Here is a 20,396-nt window from a genome sequence, read left to right on the forward strand (position 1 = left end):
ACAGCAGTTTCTGGTGGGTTGATTTGGTTTTGGTTCATCACAAAACTATTGCGCATGAAATTGGCAAATTGTCGGGAAAATTCATCCGCCATGGACTGGTTTGAAGTTTCTGTTAGTTTTCGGTCTTCTTCGTCTGACATATTTTGCTGGTACAGGTACATGGAAAGAAAAAGAATGGAAAATGTAACACGGGAAAGGGCCGAGAAAGGTATCAAGGATGATGATGATGATGATGATGATGATGATGATACATTTTCTGAGTCCAAACATGTTCTGGTACCATGTTAAATGGTTTAATCGACATATTGGGGAGGAGAAAACATTATAGAACACTATTGATTGTATTGAATGAGATGATCTTTCAATTGTATAGAGGACCCTTAATTACAAAATATTATGTCAACCATCTAATTGGAATAATTGATTCTAATAGCAATCTTTCCTTTTCTAACAAGTACTTCATCCGTCCTTGAAAAATATAAATTATTTTCTTTTTAATCCGTCCATGAAAAGTACTTCATGAACTTTCTATTTTTAAAAACTTACTTCATGAACATTTCTCTATATAATGAGGTGAGTCTACTAACAATACTTTAAAACCTTTTTTATTTCTTTCTCTTTGTCACTTACCAATTATACATTAAAACTAGTGTCAAACCAAATGTTCATACTTTTTAAGGAATGAAGGGAATAAATATTTTTCTCTAAGGTGAGACTTTCTAATTCATTATATCATGACAAAAATTTATAAGTGTTTTAATTGATAAAGTTAATTGAATTTTATAGTATATTTATTTGAATAAAGAAATGTTGCAAAATAAAAAAAATGCACGCTGTTTTTTTATAGCTTGTGAAATATGAATATGGCCTATAAAATTAATTGATATTTATACAAGTGTTATTGCAGTTAAGTTAATGGTATTACTTAATATATTAATTAGTTCTTGAGTGTGTTATGGAGTAGTAATATTTTTTAATAGGTATGTAAAAGTGGCCTTGGTTGGTATATAAATTTACTAAAAAAAGTGTTCCATAATATTATTAGGGGCTACTCAATGAAAAAAAAGTTAACCTGGTCGACCCCACATTTTTAATTAAATAAAGAAATGGATAGAAAAGAGTGAATAGAGAATTAGAAGTATGTGTTTCATATTTTTCGGTCCCACCATTTCTCTCGCTTATTCCTCGGGTGCGTTTCATTTGTACGTGTATGTCGTTTTCTGTGTTTTTTAACACAGCAGGGGATCCTCTCCCCTCAGACGTTTATTTTCTTGCCTAGATTCCCGCACCCAGCAAATTATGTAAAATCACTATTTTACCCTCCACATCAAAAAACTTAAATCCCTTTCTGTAAAATCTCCATCCTCCTCTCTCTTTTTTCACATGTGCATAAGACTAGGGTATAATAGTCTTTTAACGAGTATTCATAGTACAATGTTTGGTAAACCAAACAGCGGACTACTTTTCTGCGTTTATGAATATGACAAAACAAATAGGGAGTCATGCAAATGTTAATGTGCATATCTAGATCTCTTTATTGACCAGAATAATTATCTTTACATGTTTCCTCAGAGAAACCAAACTAGTCCGAATTAATGAGTCTACACACATAGAAGACCTCACTATAAGGTTGTAGTCTTCAAGAATGACAAAATGATACACTCAAAAAGAAGACATTTATTTATTTTTTATAATTACATTATTTTATCAAACTCATTTGTACATCCCTAAACCATGATAACATATTTAATCAAATTTAAAAATCCTAAAAAATAATCCCAAACATATACCCTCTGTTTGTTTAAATTTTCAAAACTAATAGCAGTAAAATAATTTCTTTGTCTTATCCTTGATTTCTTTATTGTTAGTAGTATTTGTTGCTGTAGAAAGTGCTGCATTTTATAATTTATATTCAGCCAATTGCTACACTGAAAAATGTAGAACTGCAGAGAAAACAAATCAAAGAAATGAATACTCTGATTCCCGAATCTGCGAATGTCTCACTTCTGAATTGTATTGACCTTTCCAGTTCAGATGTTCAGCTATCCGTCTCCCTCCTTAAACAGGCAACTCCCTCTCTATCTCGCGCTCGATTTCTGCTGTTTAACCATCCTATTTATGCTTCTATACCTCTCAACACAAACCGATAACTGCGAATTCAGTTTTCAATTCTGAGAATCTGCTTTGTTTACCGAATTATCCAAATAATTGGTTTATTGATGTGCCGGATTTTTCTCGATGAAATAGTATGTTAATTTTCATGTGTATTGATAAACGCATGATCATGGTTATTTGGGTTTAGACGTTCATTTCAATCAGGAATTATAAAATAAAAATAAAATTACAGTTTCACAGCTCTGCTAGTTTGATGAAATAGTTAATTTGCTGATTCGGAGAGAACAGATTGCACAAATCTGTTTATTTATTTGTTGAAATAAGAAGACTTGTGTTGAATTGATATTTTAATTCTCTTCTGATACACCAACTTATTCTGTGAAATATAGGCATGCTTGGATTCTGGATTCTTCTATGTGATCAATCATGGAATTGATAAGGAATTCATGGATGAGGTCTTCTCTGAAAGCAAAAGATTTTTCAATTTGCCCGAGCAGGAGAAAATGAAGCTTCTAAAGAATGAGAAAAGTCGAGGCTATACTCCGTTGTTTGATGAAAACTTGAACCCTGCCAATCAAATTCATGGTTTGTTCACTGTTTGATGAAAACATAGTTCAATTTAACTGTTCCTGCTGAGTTAAGAGATTATCTGTATGGCACATTTCAGGGGACTATAAGGAGGGATATTACATAGGTATTGAAGTGTCTGAAGATCAGTCTGATGCGCAGAAACCATTTTACGGCCCAAACAAGTGGCCATCGGAAGGTAACTTCTATAAAGATAGATCTCATGATGAGTATCAGTTTGTTACAGTATTTGCATGCCAAATGCTTGTCGTCGTCCTTGTATCTAATTCCAAGGGATGCTTATGGGACTCGGTTGGCATCGCAAGTCAAAATCCAATTTGATTATTGTGAATATCCTCTAACTTAGTAAACTTTTTCTGTTAGATATTTTGCCCAGGTGGAGGAAAACCATGGAGAAATATCACCAAGAGGCACTGTAAGTACCATCGTTCTAGACACAAACGTGTCCATGAAATTCAGTACTGAGCATGTTTTCCTTTGTCAGTGGATGCCAAAACATATTTTTTCTCTTTGATCTTAGAATAATTATTTTTTTACTAATTTCGTTATATATGTAGTACAATAGCATCTCTGGAGTGTAACTAATAATATGAGAAACAGTAGAAACATTTTATATATTATCGTAAGAAGTATTTAGTGATGTTTATGAGAGTTTGTCACGTATTAGTCTGCTAATACTGTAATACATGAAGAGTCACTGGATATTATTTGCACCATTAACTATATGCTATTCATCACCCATGTCCCACTTAGTTAACTTGCGGCTTTCATTCTAAAATTTCTTATACTAGCAGATTTTTTTAGTTTTAGGAACAGATCACTTGCAATCACCATCACTCTTTCAACTCATACACTAAGATATTATTATTGCAGGGCATACTGCTACTAACTTATCTGCCATTTGAAATGATAGCTTAGGAGCTACATAAATCACCGCTTTGGGCTAGATAATTGGTGGTATGTCTCATTAGTTTGACATAATAAGCCAATAGTCTTGTCCAGTTAATGACATACACAAAGGGTGCACGTGCAGCTGCACATGTTTATTTATGTCCCTTGGATGAAATAATTTCCTTACTTAAACTGATTCACTATTGTTGTGTTGCTGGCTCGGCAGCTCCTGCATTTCCTTGTATTAATAAACTAAGTCTTTTTTCTGTTTGTAGAGGACCTGTCTAATATTTTCACTATCTCGGATATTGGCGCTGTGCGCTTGGCATGTGATGTGTTCTTTTTGTTTGATCACTCAATCCAATTAGGGAGTTTATTATAAGTTCTTATCTCTTTTCGATCACCGGTATCTACCACCTTCCTAGTCGTATGAATATTACAGTTTTGATTTTTGGATTTTAATAGAGAGGTATCGAGATCCATTTCCCGGCTGATAGCCCTTGCACTAGGGCTAGATATCAACTTTTTTGATCAACCTGAAATGCTTGGAAACCCTATTGCAACTTTGAGGCTGCTACATTACGAAGGTAAGGATTATTGCGATTCAAGTAGCATGTCATAACTTATCATAGTAGACAGTAACAGTGCTTCATTATAAGTTATAACTTAGGTCGAACTTCTGAACCTGCCAATGGAATTTTCGGAGCTGGTGCACATACTGATTATGGTTTAATTACCCTTTTGGCAACAGATGATAACTATGGTCTTCAGGTATGTGCAACATATATATTTATGCCTTGTTCGTTCACCATTTTCTCAGTTGATCTGGAAGTTAGCAATAACTGCAGATATGCAAAGACAAAGATGCTAAGCCTCAGATCTGGGAGTATGTGCCACCATTAAAAGGGTGAGGCTGTATTTTTTCCTTTCCTGGCAGAATTTATACCCACTCATCTAAAACTGTTTTCTGCCTCTGCTTGTTAGTGCTTTGCATTGTATGGTCAGGACATTATTTTTTATATTATAATGAAGCATAATACTAGTTGGTACCAATTTATTACTGTAAAGAGGCTTTGTCATTCCTCTACAAATATACAGCTTTACTGTTGAAACCATTAAAGAACATTCATAAGTACTAAATTGCTACTACTTCAATTCAATAATCTACTTTTTTTGGTTGGTTTTGACTTATAACAGCGTACTACATCTCTATAGTATTTGGCATTATGTAAAAAACAGAATTGAGGAATTTAAATTCACATTTTTTTGTATCCCATTTAAGCCTTGTAACCGTGCATATTTTTTTATTTGTAGGGCGTTTATAGTTAATCTAGGTGATATGCTGGAGCGATGGAGCAATTGCTTTTTCAGGTAATCATACGATGACATACAAGTATGATAACTTGTTAATTTTAATACCCTAAGGAGGCGTTTACTTTTCATGATTGATAAGAATCATAAGATAGATGATTGAGCACTTTTATCCTTATTATTAGATTTCTCCAATCTTACCCCCATTCATTGGGATATGAATCAAGCAAAATTAGCTCAAATGATAGAAATTATGAAGAGCCTTGGCATATCCTAAAGTTCTAATCCATCTAAATGACATGGATCAACATTGAATATTTTTATCTAACTAGGCTAATCCTTAAAGGTAAGTGCACGACAGCACAATGGTTGATGGGAATACATCGAACTTTCTACAAATATGAAGCGAATACCATTATCATGGAGTTTTCCTCACTTTTTAATGTTCTGTCTCATTTTATAGAATGTTGCACCATTTCATCTGGTTTTGTGTCCATCTACAACAGCATTATACTGAGATTTTTTAACACTAGTTGTCAAATAATGTGTGTATACATATGTAATGTGTAATTGATCTCTGTACAGATCCACGCTGCATCGAGTATTGGGCAATGGCCAAGAGAGATTCTCAGTAAGACTTTTTAATTATTGTGATGTCCTTTCAGGGATTTTCTTCTTGTCTTGCACTATACCTTTGTTTAATCTAGTTTTGGTTTTCATTTCATTCATTGTATGAGCATTCATCCTGTAAAAGGAGAAAATTAGTTTTGTTTAGCTGAAACAGTGTTGGGTTTATTAGTGTTAATTGTCAAAGCAATAGATCGGAGGGTCTAATTTCAAATTATATATAGAAACCAACAAAAGCGCAGTTATTATTAATCTGCATCCTATTGCTCATACGGATCAGACAGCAAAAAAAGTTTGACACAAAACAAACCATGGGCGCAGCTTTTTTATTTGTCTTCTTACCTCTTCAATAATGAAATATAGGACTTGGACCAAAGAAACTTCTTTTTATGGAATGGTGGAAGTAGTCTCTCTATTTAAGCCAAGGTTTTTTTTGTAGGATAAAAAGGATCATTCTTCTAATATTCTGATGGTGATATAATCTGTGCCTCTTATCCGTATGCATGTTGATCTATGACCATGGGAAGGCTGACTCTTGTGTTTTCCATTGGCAGATAGCATTTTTTGTGGAGCCTAGTCATGAATGCATTGTTGAATGTTTGCCAACATGCCAATCAGAGAAGAATCCTCCAAAGTAAGTTTAATTGATAATCGCCTGCACTTAATACTCTCTATAGCTTATGAGCTTTTTGGTATGGTAATGAGAATTTGGTGCAACACTATATCATGTGGGACTGATAGAGTGAAGGTGATTGCAAGTGAGAGACTAATGATACCTCAATAGAACTCTCCTTAAATGAGACCCTACAGCAGAACGCGATCCACAAAACAGTATTCCTTGACGAGACACATTAACATGGGTGACCTTTTTAACTCTAGGCTCATGCAGGAACACAGCCCATGCAATACTATCATGGACACTTAACAAAAGGGATAGACGTTAAAACATCAACTTTGGCCGAATTCTTGTTTTTCACCGTGAACATATAAATTTGAATGACAACTTGAACTTTCAATTTGTTTGATTTTTCTCATGAGATCAAACTGCCCCAAAATCAAAGATGATTTAACAAAATTTAAAACGACGTTGCGATCAAAATCATGTCCTTTTATATTATTTTGATCAAAACAATGTCATTTGTTGCCACGTATAAAAACTTGACATAAGATTGCTTACGGTCAAGCATTATGTTATTACTTGCATATACTTAATAGTAACCATTTACTAATATTAATTTTTGTAGTTCCTTATTAAATATACACTGTTATGCTCTTTCAGGTTCCCTCCAATTAAATGTGAAGATTACATCTCGCAGAAGTATAAAGATACCCATGCCGACCTCAGTTCCTATGCATGATATTATGCATACAAAACAACTGCTCCGGAAAAGCTACTAATGTTGAAGACAATTCTATCCAAGCGAGATCCTATGAACATGACTTTCAGTTATCGATGCTTTGATTACTTTGTACATGAAATTTAGTGCGACTCTGTGTTGATGTAATTTAGCTCTACCCACAGTAATTATACATTCTCGAAGACATTCTAGTTATACAAATCTATACCAAGATTGTGGTGGATGTATGTGTAAATATATAGGGAGATTTATATGCCCATCGACTAGACCTGCTAGGATGAACTACAACCAATCTTTTGGCATACTAGTCGGTTTGTCTATCACAACGTGATGAGTCGTACTTCTTTTTTTTATGGTTCCATTGTAGTTGCTCGTCTACATATTAGTATCTGGACCTCCGATGTATCAGATTGCTATCACATTTTTGTGAGCTCGTTTTGGTACGATTTATTTCTTATGTCGTATGAAACTTAAATGAATTTTGTCTTATCACTCTAAGAAGGACAACGTGACGGAGGCTTTAAATCTTTTCCTCGATTGGTTAAAGTGGCTTGCATGGGTGAAATTGTGCTACAATATGAGTGTTCACTCATCCGTCGGATCAACCATTTGAAGTTGTATTTGGATGTCCACTGCGTACTTGAAAAGAAACACAACACTCGATGATGAAGAAGAAAGTTAACATAGAGAATACTCAAAATAAGTAAGCGAAACAGTGGTCACTATTTCATTGATTGATTCAAAAATAAGAAACATTACAAACTTTTAGCATAGATTGGAAGCATCTAGAAGTTCTTCCTAATTTATGTACAACCTCTTAATCTCTTACTTACAAGACTTCATCAAAACATAATCATAAAGATCTCTTCTTTATCATTCCTTGTTTCGCCACGTCTCTCCATGTCCTTTTTATTGAGAAAAAGGGCTCCACCGACTTCAAGAAGAGTCGAGAGAAATGGATTATAGTTAGTTAACTAGATTTCTCTAGATTAGTAATGTCGATTCTTGACCGACTTAGTTTGCCTATAAATAGGCATTTAGTGTGTTAAGTGTTCACAATTAGAGAGCTAAGTGTGCGTGGAGTGTGTACGAGAGTTAAGTGTGTGAGGTGTGTCCTGGGTTCTTGTGAGATGTGTCCTCAAAAGTATTATAGTGTTGTGTTGGTGTTGTGTATTGGTGTTTCGTACACTGTTGTCGAGTATAATAAAATACAGTTTGTGTGTTTTTATTATCGATCATGGATTACCACTGATACCCAACACTTTTGTGGTCCTACAATATAGTTGTTGTTTCAATAACAAACTTCTCATTTAATTCAGCTTTTGCGCATCTGGTGACTTATCCGTCTCAAGTTGTCGGCCGACGATTGAGCCTTAACCTAGTGTTCCACGTCTCACCCCTTCAAAAGGCTACCCGGGTTAGTGTCGCTGAACTAATCCTTCCTGCCAACCTGTTGCCTGTCGACCCGCCATATCTCAGTCAGTGATTCGGTAGAAGTCTTGTTTATTTAATTCCAGTATTGAGATTTCGAAATTCAAAGAACACGATGCAAAATAATTCAAGCATAACATAGCTAAAACTAATTCACTTTATTCGCTCCTTTCTGAAAGTAATATGTTGTGCTAAAAAATGAAAAATAGGTTACAACTAAAGGAAATGCAAAATCCTGATTTCAAAACGTCTTCCATGAACTCCATTGAAATGAAAGAAACTCTCAGCCAAGATTCGGTCCTAGGTTCAGCCATCGTCGTTGATGGGGTTCAAGGCTGAAATTTCTCGTATAACTTGAGATTTATCATAATTAAATTTCTCATCATCTGCAGTTGCAACAGACGACATGACCGGTTAGAGTTTCCTTTTGAAATAAAATCTGAAGATTGATCTCTATGAGACTTCACTATTACCTTTGTCACTGTTAATATCAGCAATAAGTCGAAGAAGCTTGGTTCGATTCGCAACAAGGATATTGATGATATCTGTGGGTTTGTTCTGATTGGCGGCAAATAACTACCAATATGATGTTGAATGAGAACCATGAAAACATGTGAATTCACCTGATTTCCCATGAGCTTAGATTAACTTTAGAATTGGTACCTTAAAAACATGAAATGTTTCAATCTGAATGCTCTTGCTAGACACCTGTCAAAAATAAAAAATGAAGAGCGAGTGCATGAGTTTAAAATAACATCGCGATATCTGAATATTTTATATATCCATTTATATTTTTAAAATTTTGGAAGGTAGTTGAGAGTTTTACAATTTTATTTAGGCCATAAGCTAGATTTCATGCAGATGAAGCAAGTTGTTTTATAACCCATTAAATGAAGTTGTGCTTTCCACATTTATATGAAATATAATGCATTTGTGATTCTAATAGTTCGTTCCTTGTACTCTTTTTCTTTTAAATGAAGGCTAATGCATTAGCAGAGCAGACGATCATACTCTTAGGAGATTCATTAGGATCCTTAGGTTGTCCATCGAGCTAACATATCGAATCATCACAGCCGAATTTGAACGTTCAAGCAAGATATCACTCAAGAGCTGAAAGAAGTGCATAACAAAATCAGAATTGAGCACGAATTGGATGCAATAGACATACTTGAAAGCTTTCACTTATAGGGAGTAAACTGAATACAACAATAGTCCTATAGAGCAGATAACGGAGAGAGAATGATCATTACCTTGAGAGCTTGCCTTCTAGTGATATAATTAGTAGATACAAGCAATTTCGAGTTGTAATCCGCAAAGAACTAGCAAGAAAATGATTTAACATATCAGAAAGTGACGATGTGTTAAGGTATTCAAAATCAACATCGTTTCATTCTGTGAAATTTAAATGATTAAATTGTTAATTTAAACTGAAATGATAATATGATGAAGTTGTTTCAGGTATTATTACATGCACAAACCAAGCTTCATAAAAAGATACGGCAGCAGAACTCGTACATGCATGATAGACAATATAACGGTCATGATGCTAAACCTTAAATATTAGTGAAAGAAGAAACAAATCTACTAACCCGGTCATCATTCTTAGATAGAAAATCAGCTACAGTTGACTTATGTCTGGTCAATAGTTCCTGCAACAGGAGATGTATAAGTGAATGGGGAAGGGCACCAAACATCACCTCTATAAGGTTATGACCTATTTTGCTCATATATCACAACTCATAAGTATCTAACTGAAATTATATGGTCATGATATCGTCACGGTTCAATGCACATTCCTATACAAGGAGCTTATCATTAGAGGTATTCCTCCCCTTTGCAAGGGTGAGGGACCAGGGTACGAATTCCCCCCCCCCCCCAACTTCACTTAGACCATCAGCAGTGGGGCGCCCTAAGGCGCGCCACGTCAGCATTTTTATCCTCCTCCTTCTCCACCTGCAGTGGGGCGCCCTATGGCGCGCCACATCATCAATTTTGTAATATTTACAAAATACATACGAATTAAAAAAAACTAAAATACATTTAAAATACGAATTTTAAAAACTTCATTCATTTAATAAAAATTAATACATTACAATGCGAAATAATAAAAAACGCAAACTCAGCGATGGCGGTTACGAGCCCACACTTCTTCAATCATGTCGCTCATTTTCGTTGGATGTTGAGAGAGAATATGTTGAGAGATAGTCGATATGTTCGTATGCACAACTGAATGAGAAACGAGATTTATATAAAAAAACAAAACCGCGTGCCATCGTCCGCGGCCTTCACAATGGGGCGGACGATGGCCATCGTCCGCGGTTTAAGTCGCGCCCGAAGCATAGGCCGCGACTATCGTCCGCGGCCTATGCCACACACCCACAGTGGGGGCGGACGATGAATGGCGCGGACGATGCGCGCCATCGGGCGTGCCATCGTCCGCCCATTGCGGATGGCCTTATTAGTTTGAATGCATAACCTTGAATGTTCCAGCAGCAACGTCAAAATTTGGGAGTTGTATATACTCAAAGAATTTCTTCATATGCTGTGAATCCAAAATGTACCTTTAAAGCAGAATCTAGAATTAGTAAGCCAGGTTTAAACATACAAAGCAACTAATATCAAAATGCAAAGGCTAAAGGATGTCGTCTGCTTTAAGAAAGGAGACATAAGTGCTCATCTGCAGGTGCAGAAACAAGAATCATTCAACAAGTTAGCCCTTCCACATATGTGGTAATAGAGCGACCTTTTACAAAGGAAAAAATCGGAGATGAGGGTAGGTCCTACAACTTGGCTTCCTTGCTTACTCTGTAAACTAACTTAATCTTGGTTTATGCATTGAGAAAAAATCATCTATCGCGGAATGAATTCACTATTACAGTTCATTAAAATGGAGTTAAAGAAAAGACATAATCCTCAAAAGGGCGAACATAATTTAGAAGACTATTAAACAAAGGACTCTTAATTAAAGATAACTGACAAACTAAAGATAATGATAAAAAAAACTTGGTGATATCTTTAAGCCCTATCGATAAACTGGACTCCTCACTTACCACACCCAGGCTGATCAATATCACTTACTTGCAATATCAATTATCTATGTTAATGTTATTGATGGAGTACGTACTAAACAAATACTAAACAAGCCCAACAGCAGTAAAGCCCAAGAAAGAGTATCAGTTCGGCATGGCTAAAGAGTATCAGTCCGGCATGACTCAAGAGTTCAGTTCGGCACAACCACAGAGTTCGGCCCCAGCCTACAGCTCGGTAAAAGCCAACCAATCAAACTCTGCTCTCAGGTCGGCATCAAGCTCTACTCTCAGATCGGCAAAAGCTGCTCGGCAATAATTCAGCAGTCCGGTCTCAGTATTCGACCGAACTAGGAAATAGTGGACTCATGCAAGATTTCCACCTCCACTACACCGACGATCTATTTAGTGGTGTCAAGCAGTCATTAACTCATGCAGGATAGTGGACCCATGCAAGGTCGCCACGACCTCCACGACATCCACTACCTAGTAAATGCTGCATGCCACGATCTTGGTTCAATGTATAAATAGAACCTAGGTCAGATAGATAAAGGTCTTCTGTTAACTACTGTTAAGCTCTCTAGAGAGAAAATAGCAAATAGCAAGTCTGTATTGTTAGCTGTAGAAAACAGATCAAGCAATACAACTCTGCCCTCTTTTCTTCCCGTGGACGTAGATTTACCTCAGTAAATCGAACCACGTAAATCTCTGTGTGTTGATCTTCCTTTATTTTTACGAGCATTCATCACCATCAAAAATTCGCCGATTCATCACTGGCGCCGTCTGTGGGAAACAGAGAACCAAATTTGTGATAAAGCGAATTTTTGACCCTTTTTCCACCCAAAAAAAAAAAAAATGCATACCAGATCACATACCACCCGTAATACCGTTCGCGATAACCGTGAGGAAGCTAGTCCAGCTCGCAGGTCTGAAAAACGGCCTCGGGAGACATCTACCTCCGGTTCTCACGAAGGAGGAACAAGCCACTCCAGGAGTCATCGCACCGAGTCTTCCCAGCAGCCCGATTTAAATGAAGCTGTCAAGCTGTTCTTGGCCGAGAAGCAGGAGGAGTTCTTAACCTTCCTGCAGAAGAGCCAACAGCCGGAGAAGACAACGGCGGATTCTCCCTCCTCATCCAGACATGAAAGTCACTACCGCAGTAGTGACGTGTCTTCCAGGAGAAAGAATCCTCAACCCCGACATGTTCCAGTTCCTCCTCGGTACCGGAACCACAGGAGAACTCCATCTCCTCCGTACCGAAGAGATGTCGGGTTCGCCATGTACGGAGCATTAAAGACTCCGTTCTCGGACGACATCACCCGAACTCCTTTGCCGCGGAACTACCGGACACCGTCAATGACTTATGACGGGCTAGAGGATCCTCATGACTTCTTGGGACGCTATCAATATAATATGGCGAACCAGGGTCTCAATGAGGTCCATATGTGCAAACTGTTCCCCGAGCTGCTCATCGGGAACGCCAGAAGGTGGTTCGACAGCCTTCCTCAAGGCAGCATTAGATCCTACCGAGATCTAATGGATGCTTTCCACAGGAGGTTCTTTCAGAAAGCAGAAGCCCGGATCACTTCGGCTCAGCTGCTTTCTATACGTCAAGGTCGCGACGAAAAGATCAGCGACTTCCTGACGAGATTCCATAAAGAATGCCTACAAGTAGATAATCTCAATGATCTACTTGTCATTTCGGCATTCCAAAATGGAATCCTGCCCGGAGCTCTCTACAGAAAGCTCGTGGAGTGCGGTCCGCAAACAGCTCAAGAAATGTGGGACATTGCGGACCAGTTTTCCCGTGCGGATGAGGCAGACCGTCGAAAACGGTCTTTAGACAGCTCATCCCGAGGAGACGAAAAGAAGCCCGATCATAGCGATCAGAGGCTTCCTCGCCGAACTCCTTTTGAAAGAATTCAAAGGGCACCGGTACAAGGCAGATTGGGACCACGTCTCAACCCCGAGAAGCCGCCCGCTCAGTTCGTACCGCTGAACAAGTCAAGAGCGGAAATTTTCGAACTACATTCCGATATGTTCGAGAGACCAAAGCGGATGACGAAATCAGCCGTGCGGCGACCTCAGGATCAATATTGCTCCTTCCATCAGGCCCACGGACACGATACCGAGGAGTGCCGAGATTTGGCTGCAGATATTGATGTTCTTGTGAAAACAGGAACATTAAAAAAATACCAAAGCAAGCAGCTGAAAAAGAACAAAAGACAGAGAGGTGCGAACTGCAATCCTCAGGATCCGAAAAGGCATGAGGATCCCGAAGACGACGACGAGCCGCAATATGATGGAGTAATCCTGACTATTGATGCTCTCCCTGCCGGGAAGACTAAGTCGTCCCTAAAAGCAGAACGCAGAGGTTCCAATCAAGAGGAGCCAACACATAAAAGGCTGAAGAAAGACGAAGTGATTACATTTTCAGATGCTGATCCCGTCCCAGCCATCTCTCCTCACCAAGACGCTATTGTCATTCAAGCCGGAGTGGCAAACAAACTGATCCACAGGGTATTTGTGGATACAGGAGCGTCAGTCAGCATTCTTTTTAAAGAATGTTTCGATAAAATGGAAGTGGATCCAGCTCGACTCAGTCCGGCTCCGCTTCCTCTGAAAAGTTTCGCCCAGGAGGACACCCGCCCTGAAGGTATTATCAGCCTTCCGATCACGGTGGGAAAAGCGCCTACAAGCTCCAATACGATGATCGAGTTCTTTGTGGTGAAAGCTCGGTCCCCGTACAACATCATCCTGGGGAGAGACTGGCTCAACACAGTTCGGGCCGTTTGCTCTACTTATCACCTCACCATCAAGATCCCTACTAAAGGAGGGATAGCGGTCATCCGAGGTGACCAAAAGAGAGCAAAGGAATGTCTACAAATTGCGCTTAGAAGTGCCGAGCAGTCAGATCGGCACCACCAAGCATAGCAATCACAGCAGCCGGAGTCAGAGGTGATGACCGAAGCCATACCGGAGCCGAACTCGATGACAGTTCAGCTGTACGAAGACGATCCATCCAGAACGGTTAAGATCGGCTTCGCGGGAACACCTCTACTTCGGGAAAAAACCATCCAGCTCCTCAAGGAGTATAAAGACGTCTTTGCATGGTCTCCGTTGGACATGACCGGAGTGCCCCCCGAGGTAATCACTCATCGGTTAAATATTGATCCTTCGGTCCGGCCGATAAAACAGAAGCAAAGACTCTTTGCGGCAGAACGAAGTCAAGTCATCCATGACGAAGTCCGTCAATTATTGAAGGCGGATGTGTTATTCGAAGTGAAGTATCCTTCGTGGGTGGCCAATCCTGTCATGATCAAGAAAAAGGAAGGAGGATGGCGGATGTGCATAGATTTCACCGATCTAAACAAGCACTGTCCTAAAGATTGCTATCCCCTTCCGAATATAGATAAAAAAGTAGAAGCTTTGATCGGCTTCGAAATTTTCTGTTTTCTTGATTTATATAAAGGATATCACCAAGTATTGATGGATGAGAGCGACGCTCCGAAAACAGCTTTCATTACCGATTTCGGCATTTTCGCTTATAAAAAGATGCCATTCGGTTTAAAGAATGCCGGAGCAACTTATCAAAGGATGGTAGACAAGCTTTTTCGGCACCTAATCGGAAAGCAGGTTGAAGTGTATGTTGACGATATAGTCGTCAAAAGCAAAAGCACTTCGGAGTACGAGCTCAACCTCAAGTCCACTCTCAACGTGCTCAAGAAAGCCAACCTCAAACTTAATCCCCAAAAGTGTACCTTTTGGTAGATTCGGGAAAGTTTCTGGGTTGTTGGGTTTCAAAGGACGGACTCAAGGCAAACCCCTCAAAAGTTCAAGTCGTTCAGAACATGGCAATGCCGAAGTCCATACATGACGTGCAAAGGCTAACCGGATGTCTAGCCGCACTGAATCGATTCCTTTCCCAAGCAGCCGAAAAGCAACTGCCGTTCTTCAAGGTGTTGAAAAAGGCACCAAAGTTCGAGTGGGGAGCCGAGCAGAAAAAGGCCTTTGACGAGCTCAAAAGTTATCTAGCCAAGCTTCCTATTCTCTCTGCTCCAACCGAAGCCGAAGTAATATTTTTATACTTAGCGGCATCAGATCAAACCATCAGCGCGGTGCTTGTACGAGAAGAAGGCCTAAAGCAGTTTCCCATCTACTTTACAAGCCGAGCATTAAGAGGTCCAGAAACAAGGTATCAACCTCTGGAAAAAATTGCTCTGGCGTTAGTAAATGCAGCAAGGAGACTGCGGCCATACTTCTATGCTCACAAGGTATGCGTCTTAACCGATCTGCCTCTTCGGCAAGTTTTGACCAAGCCAGAAGCATCAGGCAGAATCGCCAAATGGGCCATAGAGCTGGGAGAACACTCAATCGAGTACCTACCTCGGAAAGCCATCAAGGGACAAGCCTTGGCAGATTTTCTTACAGAAGCCAAGTTCGATCAAGCAATCCCCGTCATTGCCGAACAGAAAAAGTCTGCCAATGCCGAACTAGCACAGCCCTTGGAATCCGAAGTAGAGCCGCCAGACTGCTGGAGCGGATTCGTAGATGGAGCTTCAAACAAGATGGGAAGTGGAGCTGGTATTTTACTCGTCGCTCCCGACGGACACGAGGTAACCTACTCACTTCGGTTCCTATTCCCCACTACTAATAATGAAGCCGAGTACGAAGCCCTCCTGGTCGGACTCCAGTTAGCGCAAAGTCTGCTCGTCAAATCTCTCAAAGTCCATTGTGATTCACAAGTCATAGTAAATCACATGTTGGGTACAAGTGAAGCTCGTGACGAGAGAATGAAGAAGTATTTGGACAAAGCGCAAAGCATCAGCCGAAGTTTCTCCTATTTTCGGATAATCCGCATTCCCAGAGCAGAAAATAGCCGAGCAGATACCTTAAGTAAGTTGGCCTCAGATCCGAGCTCAAAGGCGGAAGAATTAATGCATCGAAGCATTGATGAAGCCGAGGTACATTCAGTATCCAGCTCGCCGAACTGGATGACGCCGATCTTGCAGTATCTGGATCAAGGACAATTGCCCGAGGATAAGAGAGAAGCTCGGAAGATCACGTGCCGAGCACTTCGGTACGAACTTCATGAAGGAATCCTCTTTAGAAAGTCTTACCTCCAGCCGTTATTGCGGTGCGTAGGGCCAGAAGAGACGGACTACATCCTCAGAGAAGTTCATGAAGGATCGTGCGGCAGCCACATCGGAGCTAGAGCTTTAGCTAAAAAAGTTCTAAGATGGGGATATTATTGGCCAACCTTGGTACAAGAAGCAGTGCAGCTCGTCAAGACCTGCCCGAAGTGCCAAATCCATGCAAATATCCCAAGGATGCCGCAAACCGATCTATCCACTATGCAGAGCCCTTGGCCTTTCATGCAATGGGGCATAGACATAGTGGGACCACTTCCTCAAGCTCCTCGGCAAATGAAATTCCTAATCGTTGCCGTGGACTACTTTACGAAGTGGGTGGAAGCTGAACCATTAGCTACGATAACGAGCTCGAAGGCATTGGATTTCGTCTGGAAGAACATAGTGTGCCGATTTGGCATACCCCACATCCTCATCTCGGATAACGGGACTCAGTTCACCGACAAGACGTTCAAGAATTGGTGCCAAGAGCTGAATATTCAACAGCGGTTCACTTCGGTCTCTTATCCACAAGCAAACGGACAAACGGAGGTAACAAATCGTATCCTAGTGAAAGGGTTAAAAGCTCGGTTAGAACAAGCCAAAGGACAATGGGTAGAAAATCTCCCTCAAGTCCTATGGTCCTACCGAACTACACCCACAACCTCCAACGGTGAAACTCCGTACAGCCTTGTGTACGGCACTGAAGCCGTAATTCCGGTGGAGATCGGCGTACCCAGTCCCCGAACTCTAAATTTCTCCTCAGAAATGAATGACGACGGACTGAGAGCTGAGCTAGATCTTGCCGAAGAAAGAAGAGAATTGGCATGCATAAAAGCAGCCAAGTACAAGGAGCAAGTAGCCCGGTATTACAACCAAAGGGTGAAGAAGCTGCAATTTCAAGTGGGAGATCTCGTCCTGAGAAACAACGAAGTAAGCCGATCAGAAAAGCTGGGCAAGCTCGAACCCACATGGGAAGGTCCGTATCGGGTGTCAGAAGTCCTCGGCAAAGGGTCTTACAAATTGGCTCACATGTCAGGAGAACAGGTACCCCGAACATGGCACATTTCCAACCTCAAGAAGTTTCATTTGTAAGAGACAGTCCGGTCAGTCAGTCTTGAGTCCTGTCCGGTCAATGTGCTTTATTTGGTTTGCTTGATCTTTGTTTCTCTATGTGCTTTTTATTTGCCTCTATGCGTTTTGTCTATGTGTTTTGTCTGTCTCTGTGCGTGTCGTCTCTTACAAATGTTACTGAGGTATCTTGTTCTTCGAAGGCTGATCCCCTTCTTAGAACATATACAAGCACACGATTGTGAGTCAAAGCTTCTACAGAAGATACAAGACCACAATTCAGCTTAAACAAGCAGTTCGTCTGAAACGAGCTGCAACAAGCCCACGATTGTGAGTCAAAGCTTCTACAGAAGATACAAGACCACAATTCAGCTTAAACAAGCAGTTCGTCTGAAACGAGCTGCAATAAGCCAACGATTGTGAAGTCCAAGCTTCTACAGAAGATACAAGACCACAATTCAGCTTAAGAATCAAGCACTTCGTCTGAAACGAACTGCAACAAAAGTCTGATTCTCGCGATAAAACTTGCCTGAATTAGGACTAGGGAAAGTCCGATCCACGCGACAAAACTCGCCGAATTAGGACAAGGGAAAGTTCGATCCCCAAATTAGGACAACGGAAAGTTCGATCCGAGCGATAAAACTCGCCAAATTAGGACACAAACCAAGTCCGGTCAAAGAAGAGTTCACTTCATCAGACCGAGGACAAACATCAACTTACCCTGTACCTTTATCCAGAATGCCGAAGTGATTCACTTCACTTTTCGGGGGGGGTAGTGATGGAGTACGTACTAAACAAATACTAAACAAGCCCAACAGCAGTAAAGCCCAAGAAAGAGTATCAGTTCGGCATGGCTAAAGAGTATCAGTCCGGCATGACTCAAGAGTTCAGTTCGGCACAACCACAGAGTTCGGCCCCAGCCTACAGCTCGGTAAAAGCCAACCAATCAAACTCTGCTCTCAGGTCGGCATCAAGCTCTACTCTCAGATCGGCAAAAGCTGCTCGGCAATAATTCAGCAGTCCGGTCTCAGTATTCGACCGAACTAGGAAATAGTGGACTCATGCAAGATTTCCACCTCCACTACACCGACGATCTATTTAGTGGTGTCAAGCAGTCATTAACTCATGCAGGATAGTGGACCCATGCAAGGTCGCCACGACCTCCACGACATCCACTACCTAGTAAATGCTGCATGCCACGATCTTGGTTCAATGTATAAATAGAACCTAGGTCAGATAGATAAAGGTCTTCTGTTAACTACTGTTAAGCTCTCTAGAGAGAAAATAGCAAATAGCAAGTCTGTATTGTTAGCTGTAGAAAACAGATCAAGCAATACAACTCTGCCCTCTTTTCTTCCCGTGGACGTAGATTTACCTCAGTAAATCGAACCACGTAAATCTCTGTGTGTTGATCTTCCTTTATTTTTACGAGCATTCATCACCATCAAAAATTCGCCGATTCATCAGTTATGATACTGGAAATTGATCTCATTCAGAAAATCAGTTTAATACAATCAACAAGGAAAACTGAATAATCAACTTACTTTGCAACACTGGTGGCGTATGCACTCCCTCAACATTGCACCATAATGTAATGCCAGATCGTTATTCTCATAACTGGTGACCACCAGAAACGATATAATTAAGTTAGTGTGGTTAAAAACATACTCTTTTAAAAATTTAAAGGAGATCATGCGCACTATCAAACACAAATGACACTTTCCGAGCATGAAACAAAATCAAGTGTATTATCTTCCTAGAGTTTGAAAGGTTTAAATTTCTAGCATTAAGGTGTCATATATTGTCAACTTTTAGTGTTAGAAATGAAAATCTATTAGAGTATCTTATATTGTACTATAATACAATTTTCTAACTCACCAAGTTCCAAAAACATCACTTCAAGTGTAGATTCAGTTCAAAATACCAATCAAAAGCCCAAACAAAATCATCCACATAGTCTCACCCAGCTATCAAAATGTCCATGAGAGCTAAGTTCCTTTCCATGTATTCACAAGCTATCAACCTTGACTGTAGTTTTTGCCCCTGCAGGTTCGTGACAATCTGTGTAGCTTGTTTGCGAGTCTGCAAGAGATTATCTAGTGTCTCGTAACAATCATCCATTGAAATATCCAGTAAAAAATCTTGGCGCGGTAAATTCAAACATTTCAAAATCAAGAGAACTAGTTCCCTTTTCAACACCACCATTTTAACCTTGAAAGTAAAAGTACTCTGCATTTACCTCAAAGTTCAACTTGGGAAGACATGTAATAAGCAAATGAAAATTGTCTTCCCTAAAGAACTCTATAGCCAACTGTGCACAAGTTTCTACTGCAGGTTTGGAATCACTGTCTCCATAAAGTATGTTTTTCAGTTCCCCAATAACTTTGTTCAGATCCTTCATCTACACAAATTTAAAAAAAAAAGTAAAACAATGCAAAAAATATACTCCAATAAATAGGAAAAGAGAGAAACAGTGAAACAAACTGCCAACAATCACCTGATTCAATAAATAGGAAAATACAGAAAGAGTAATATACTAGTAATAGATTGATAAAACATGAGAATGGGTATTTGAAGCATAAACTGGTACTTGAAGGATAACATAGAAAAGTAAGTTCACAATAATTAAATCCATCAACGTAACTGGTATATTAATGAGTTGTTCAGTTTGCAAAATTGTAGTATAGATCGAATTCCACAACTCAATCCTAGATGGATAATCATGTGATAATTAGTCATAGCTAACCCCCTCCAACTAAAAAAATCTCAGAACTCAATCCTAAATTATATCTTGGTAGTACTATTTTACTAGGAAACCGAACACCACCTAACTCGAATTATTTTTGTCA

General features: G+C 39.6%; 2 protein-coding genes across 4 annotated transcripts; one reads left to right on the forward strand and one right to left on the reverse strand.

The window, feature by feature from the left end:
* Positions 1 to 1,850: 1,850 nt before the first annotated feature.
* LOC121783257 (2-oxoglutarate-Fe(II) type oxidoreductase hxnY-like) lies at positions 1,851 to 7,149 on the forward strand. 3 transcript variants are annotated; one of them, XM_042181278.1, is made up of 11 exons: positions 1,851 to 2,066; positions 2,613 to 2,700; positions 2,783 to 2,881; positions 3,067 to 3,118; positions 4,060 to 4,181; positions 4,265 to 4,365; positions 4,443 to 4,501; positions 4,909 to 4,965; positions 5,491 to 5,536; positions 6,087 to 6,166; positions 6,812 to 7,149. In XM_042181278.1, the coding sequence occupies exons 1-11, from the start codon at positions 1,968 to 1,970 to the stop codon at positions 6,888 to 6,890; spliced, it is 882 nt and encodes a 293-aa protein (XP_042037212.1). In that variant the 5' UTR covers positions 1,851 to 1,967; the 3' UTR covers positions 6,891 to 7,149. The 3 variants fall into 3 exon arrangements, with proteins under 3 accessions (XP_042037212.1, XP_042037210.1, XP_042037211.1); XM_042181276.1 differs by having other exon boundaries at positions 1,861 to 2,066; positions 2,505 to 2,700; XM_042181277.1 differs by lacking the exon at positions 1,851 to 2,066 and adding an exon at positions 2,097 to 2,246 and having other exon boundaries at positions 2,505 to 2,700.
* Positions 7,150 to 8,627: 1,478 nt separating this feature from the next.
* Positions 8,628 to 19,948, reverse strand: LOC121784075 (putative MO25-like protein At5g47540). Its single transcript, XM_042182256.1, has 9 exons — positions 19,787 to 19,948; positions 19,511 to 19,629; positions 10,798 to 10,882; positions 9,911 to 9,970; positions 9,572 to 9,640; positions 9,333 to 9,431; positions 8,985 to 9,029; positions 8,795 to 8,897; positions 8,628 to 8,707 (listed from the first exon to the last, which is right to left on the reverse strand). The coding sequence occupies exons 1-9, from the start codon at positions 19,946 to 19,948 to the stop codon at positions 8,628 to 8,630; spliced, it is 822 nt and encodes a 273-aa protein (XP_042038190.1).
* Positions 19,949 to 20,396: the final 448 nt, after the last annotated feature.

This window comes from Salvia splendens, chromosome 21, assembly GCF_004379255.2.
Source record: "Salvia splendens isolate huo1 chromosome 21, SspV2, whole genome shotgun sequence".
In the NCBI taxonomy this organism is placed as follows: Eukaryota; Viridiplantae; Streptophyta; class Magnoliopsida; order Lamiales; family Lamiaceae; genus Salvia; species Salvia splendens.

Excerpts from the sequence above, each read along its gene's own strand:
- LOC121783257 (XM_042181276.1), top strand. The coding sequence starts at position 1,968 with ATGAATACTCTGATTCCCGAATCTGCGAATGTCTCACTTCTGAATTGT. Across the intron at positions 3,119-4,059 it reads AAATATCACCAAGAGGCACT|AGAGGTATCGAGATCCATTT; the intron begins GTAAGTACCATC and ends GGATTTTAATAG. Across the intron at positions 5,537-6,086 it reads ATGGCCAAGAGAGATTCTCA|ATAGCATTTTTTGTGGAGCC; the intron begins GTAAGACTTTTT and ends TTCCATTGGCAG.
- LOC121784075 (XM_042182256.1), bottom strand. The coding sequence starts at position 19,948 with ATGAAGGATCTGAACAAAGTTATTGGGGAACTGAAAAACATACTTTAT. Across the intron at positions 10,883-19,510 it reads ATGGACATTTTGATAGCTGG|GTACATTTTGGATTCACAGC; the intron begins GTGAGACTATGT and ends TCTGCTTTAAAG. Across the intron at positions 9,971-10,797 it reads TTGCTGCTGGAACATTCAAG|GAACTATTGACCAGACATAA; the intron begins GTTATGCATTCA and ends CTCCTGTTGCAG.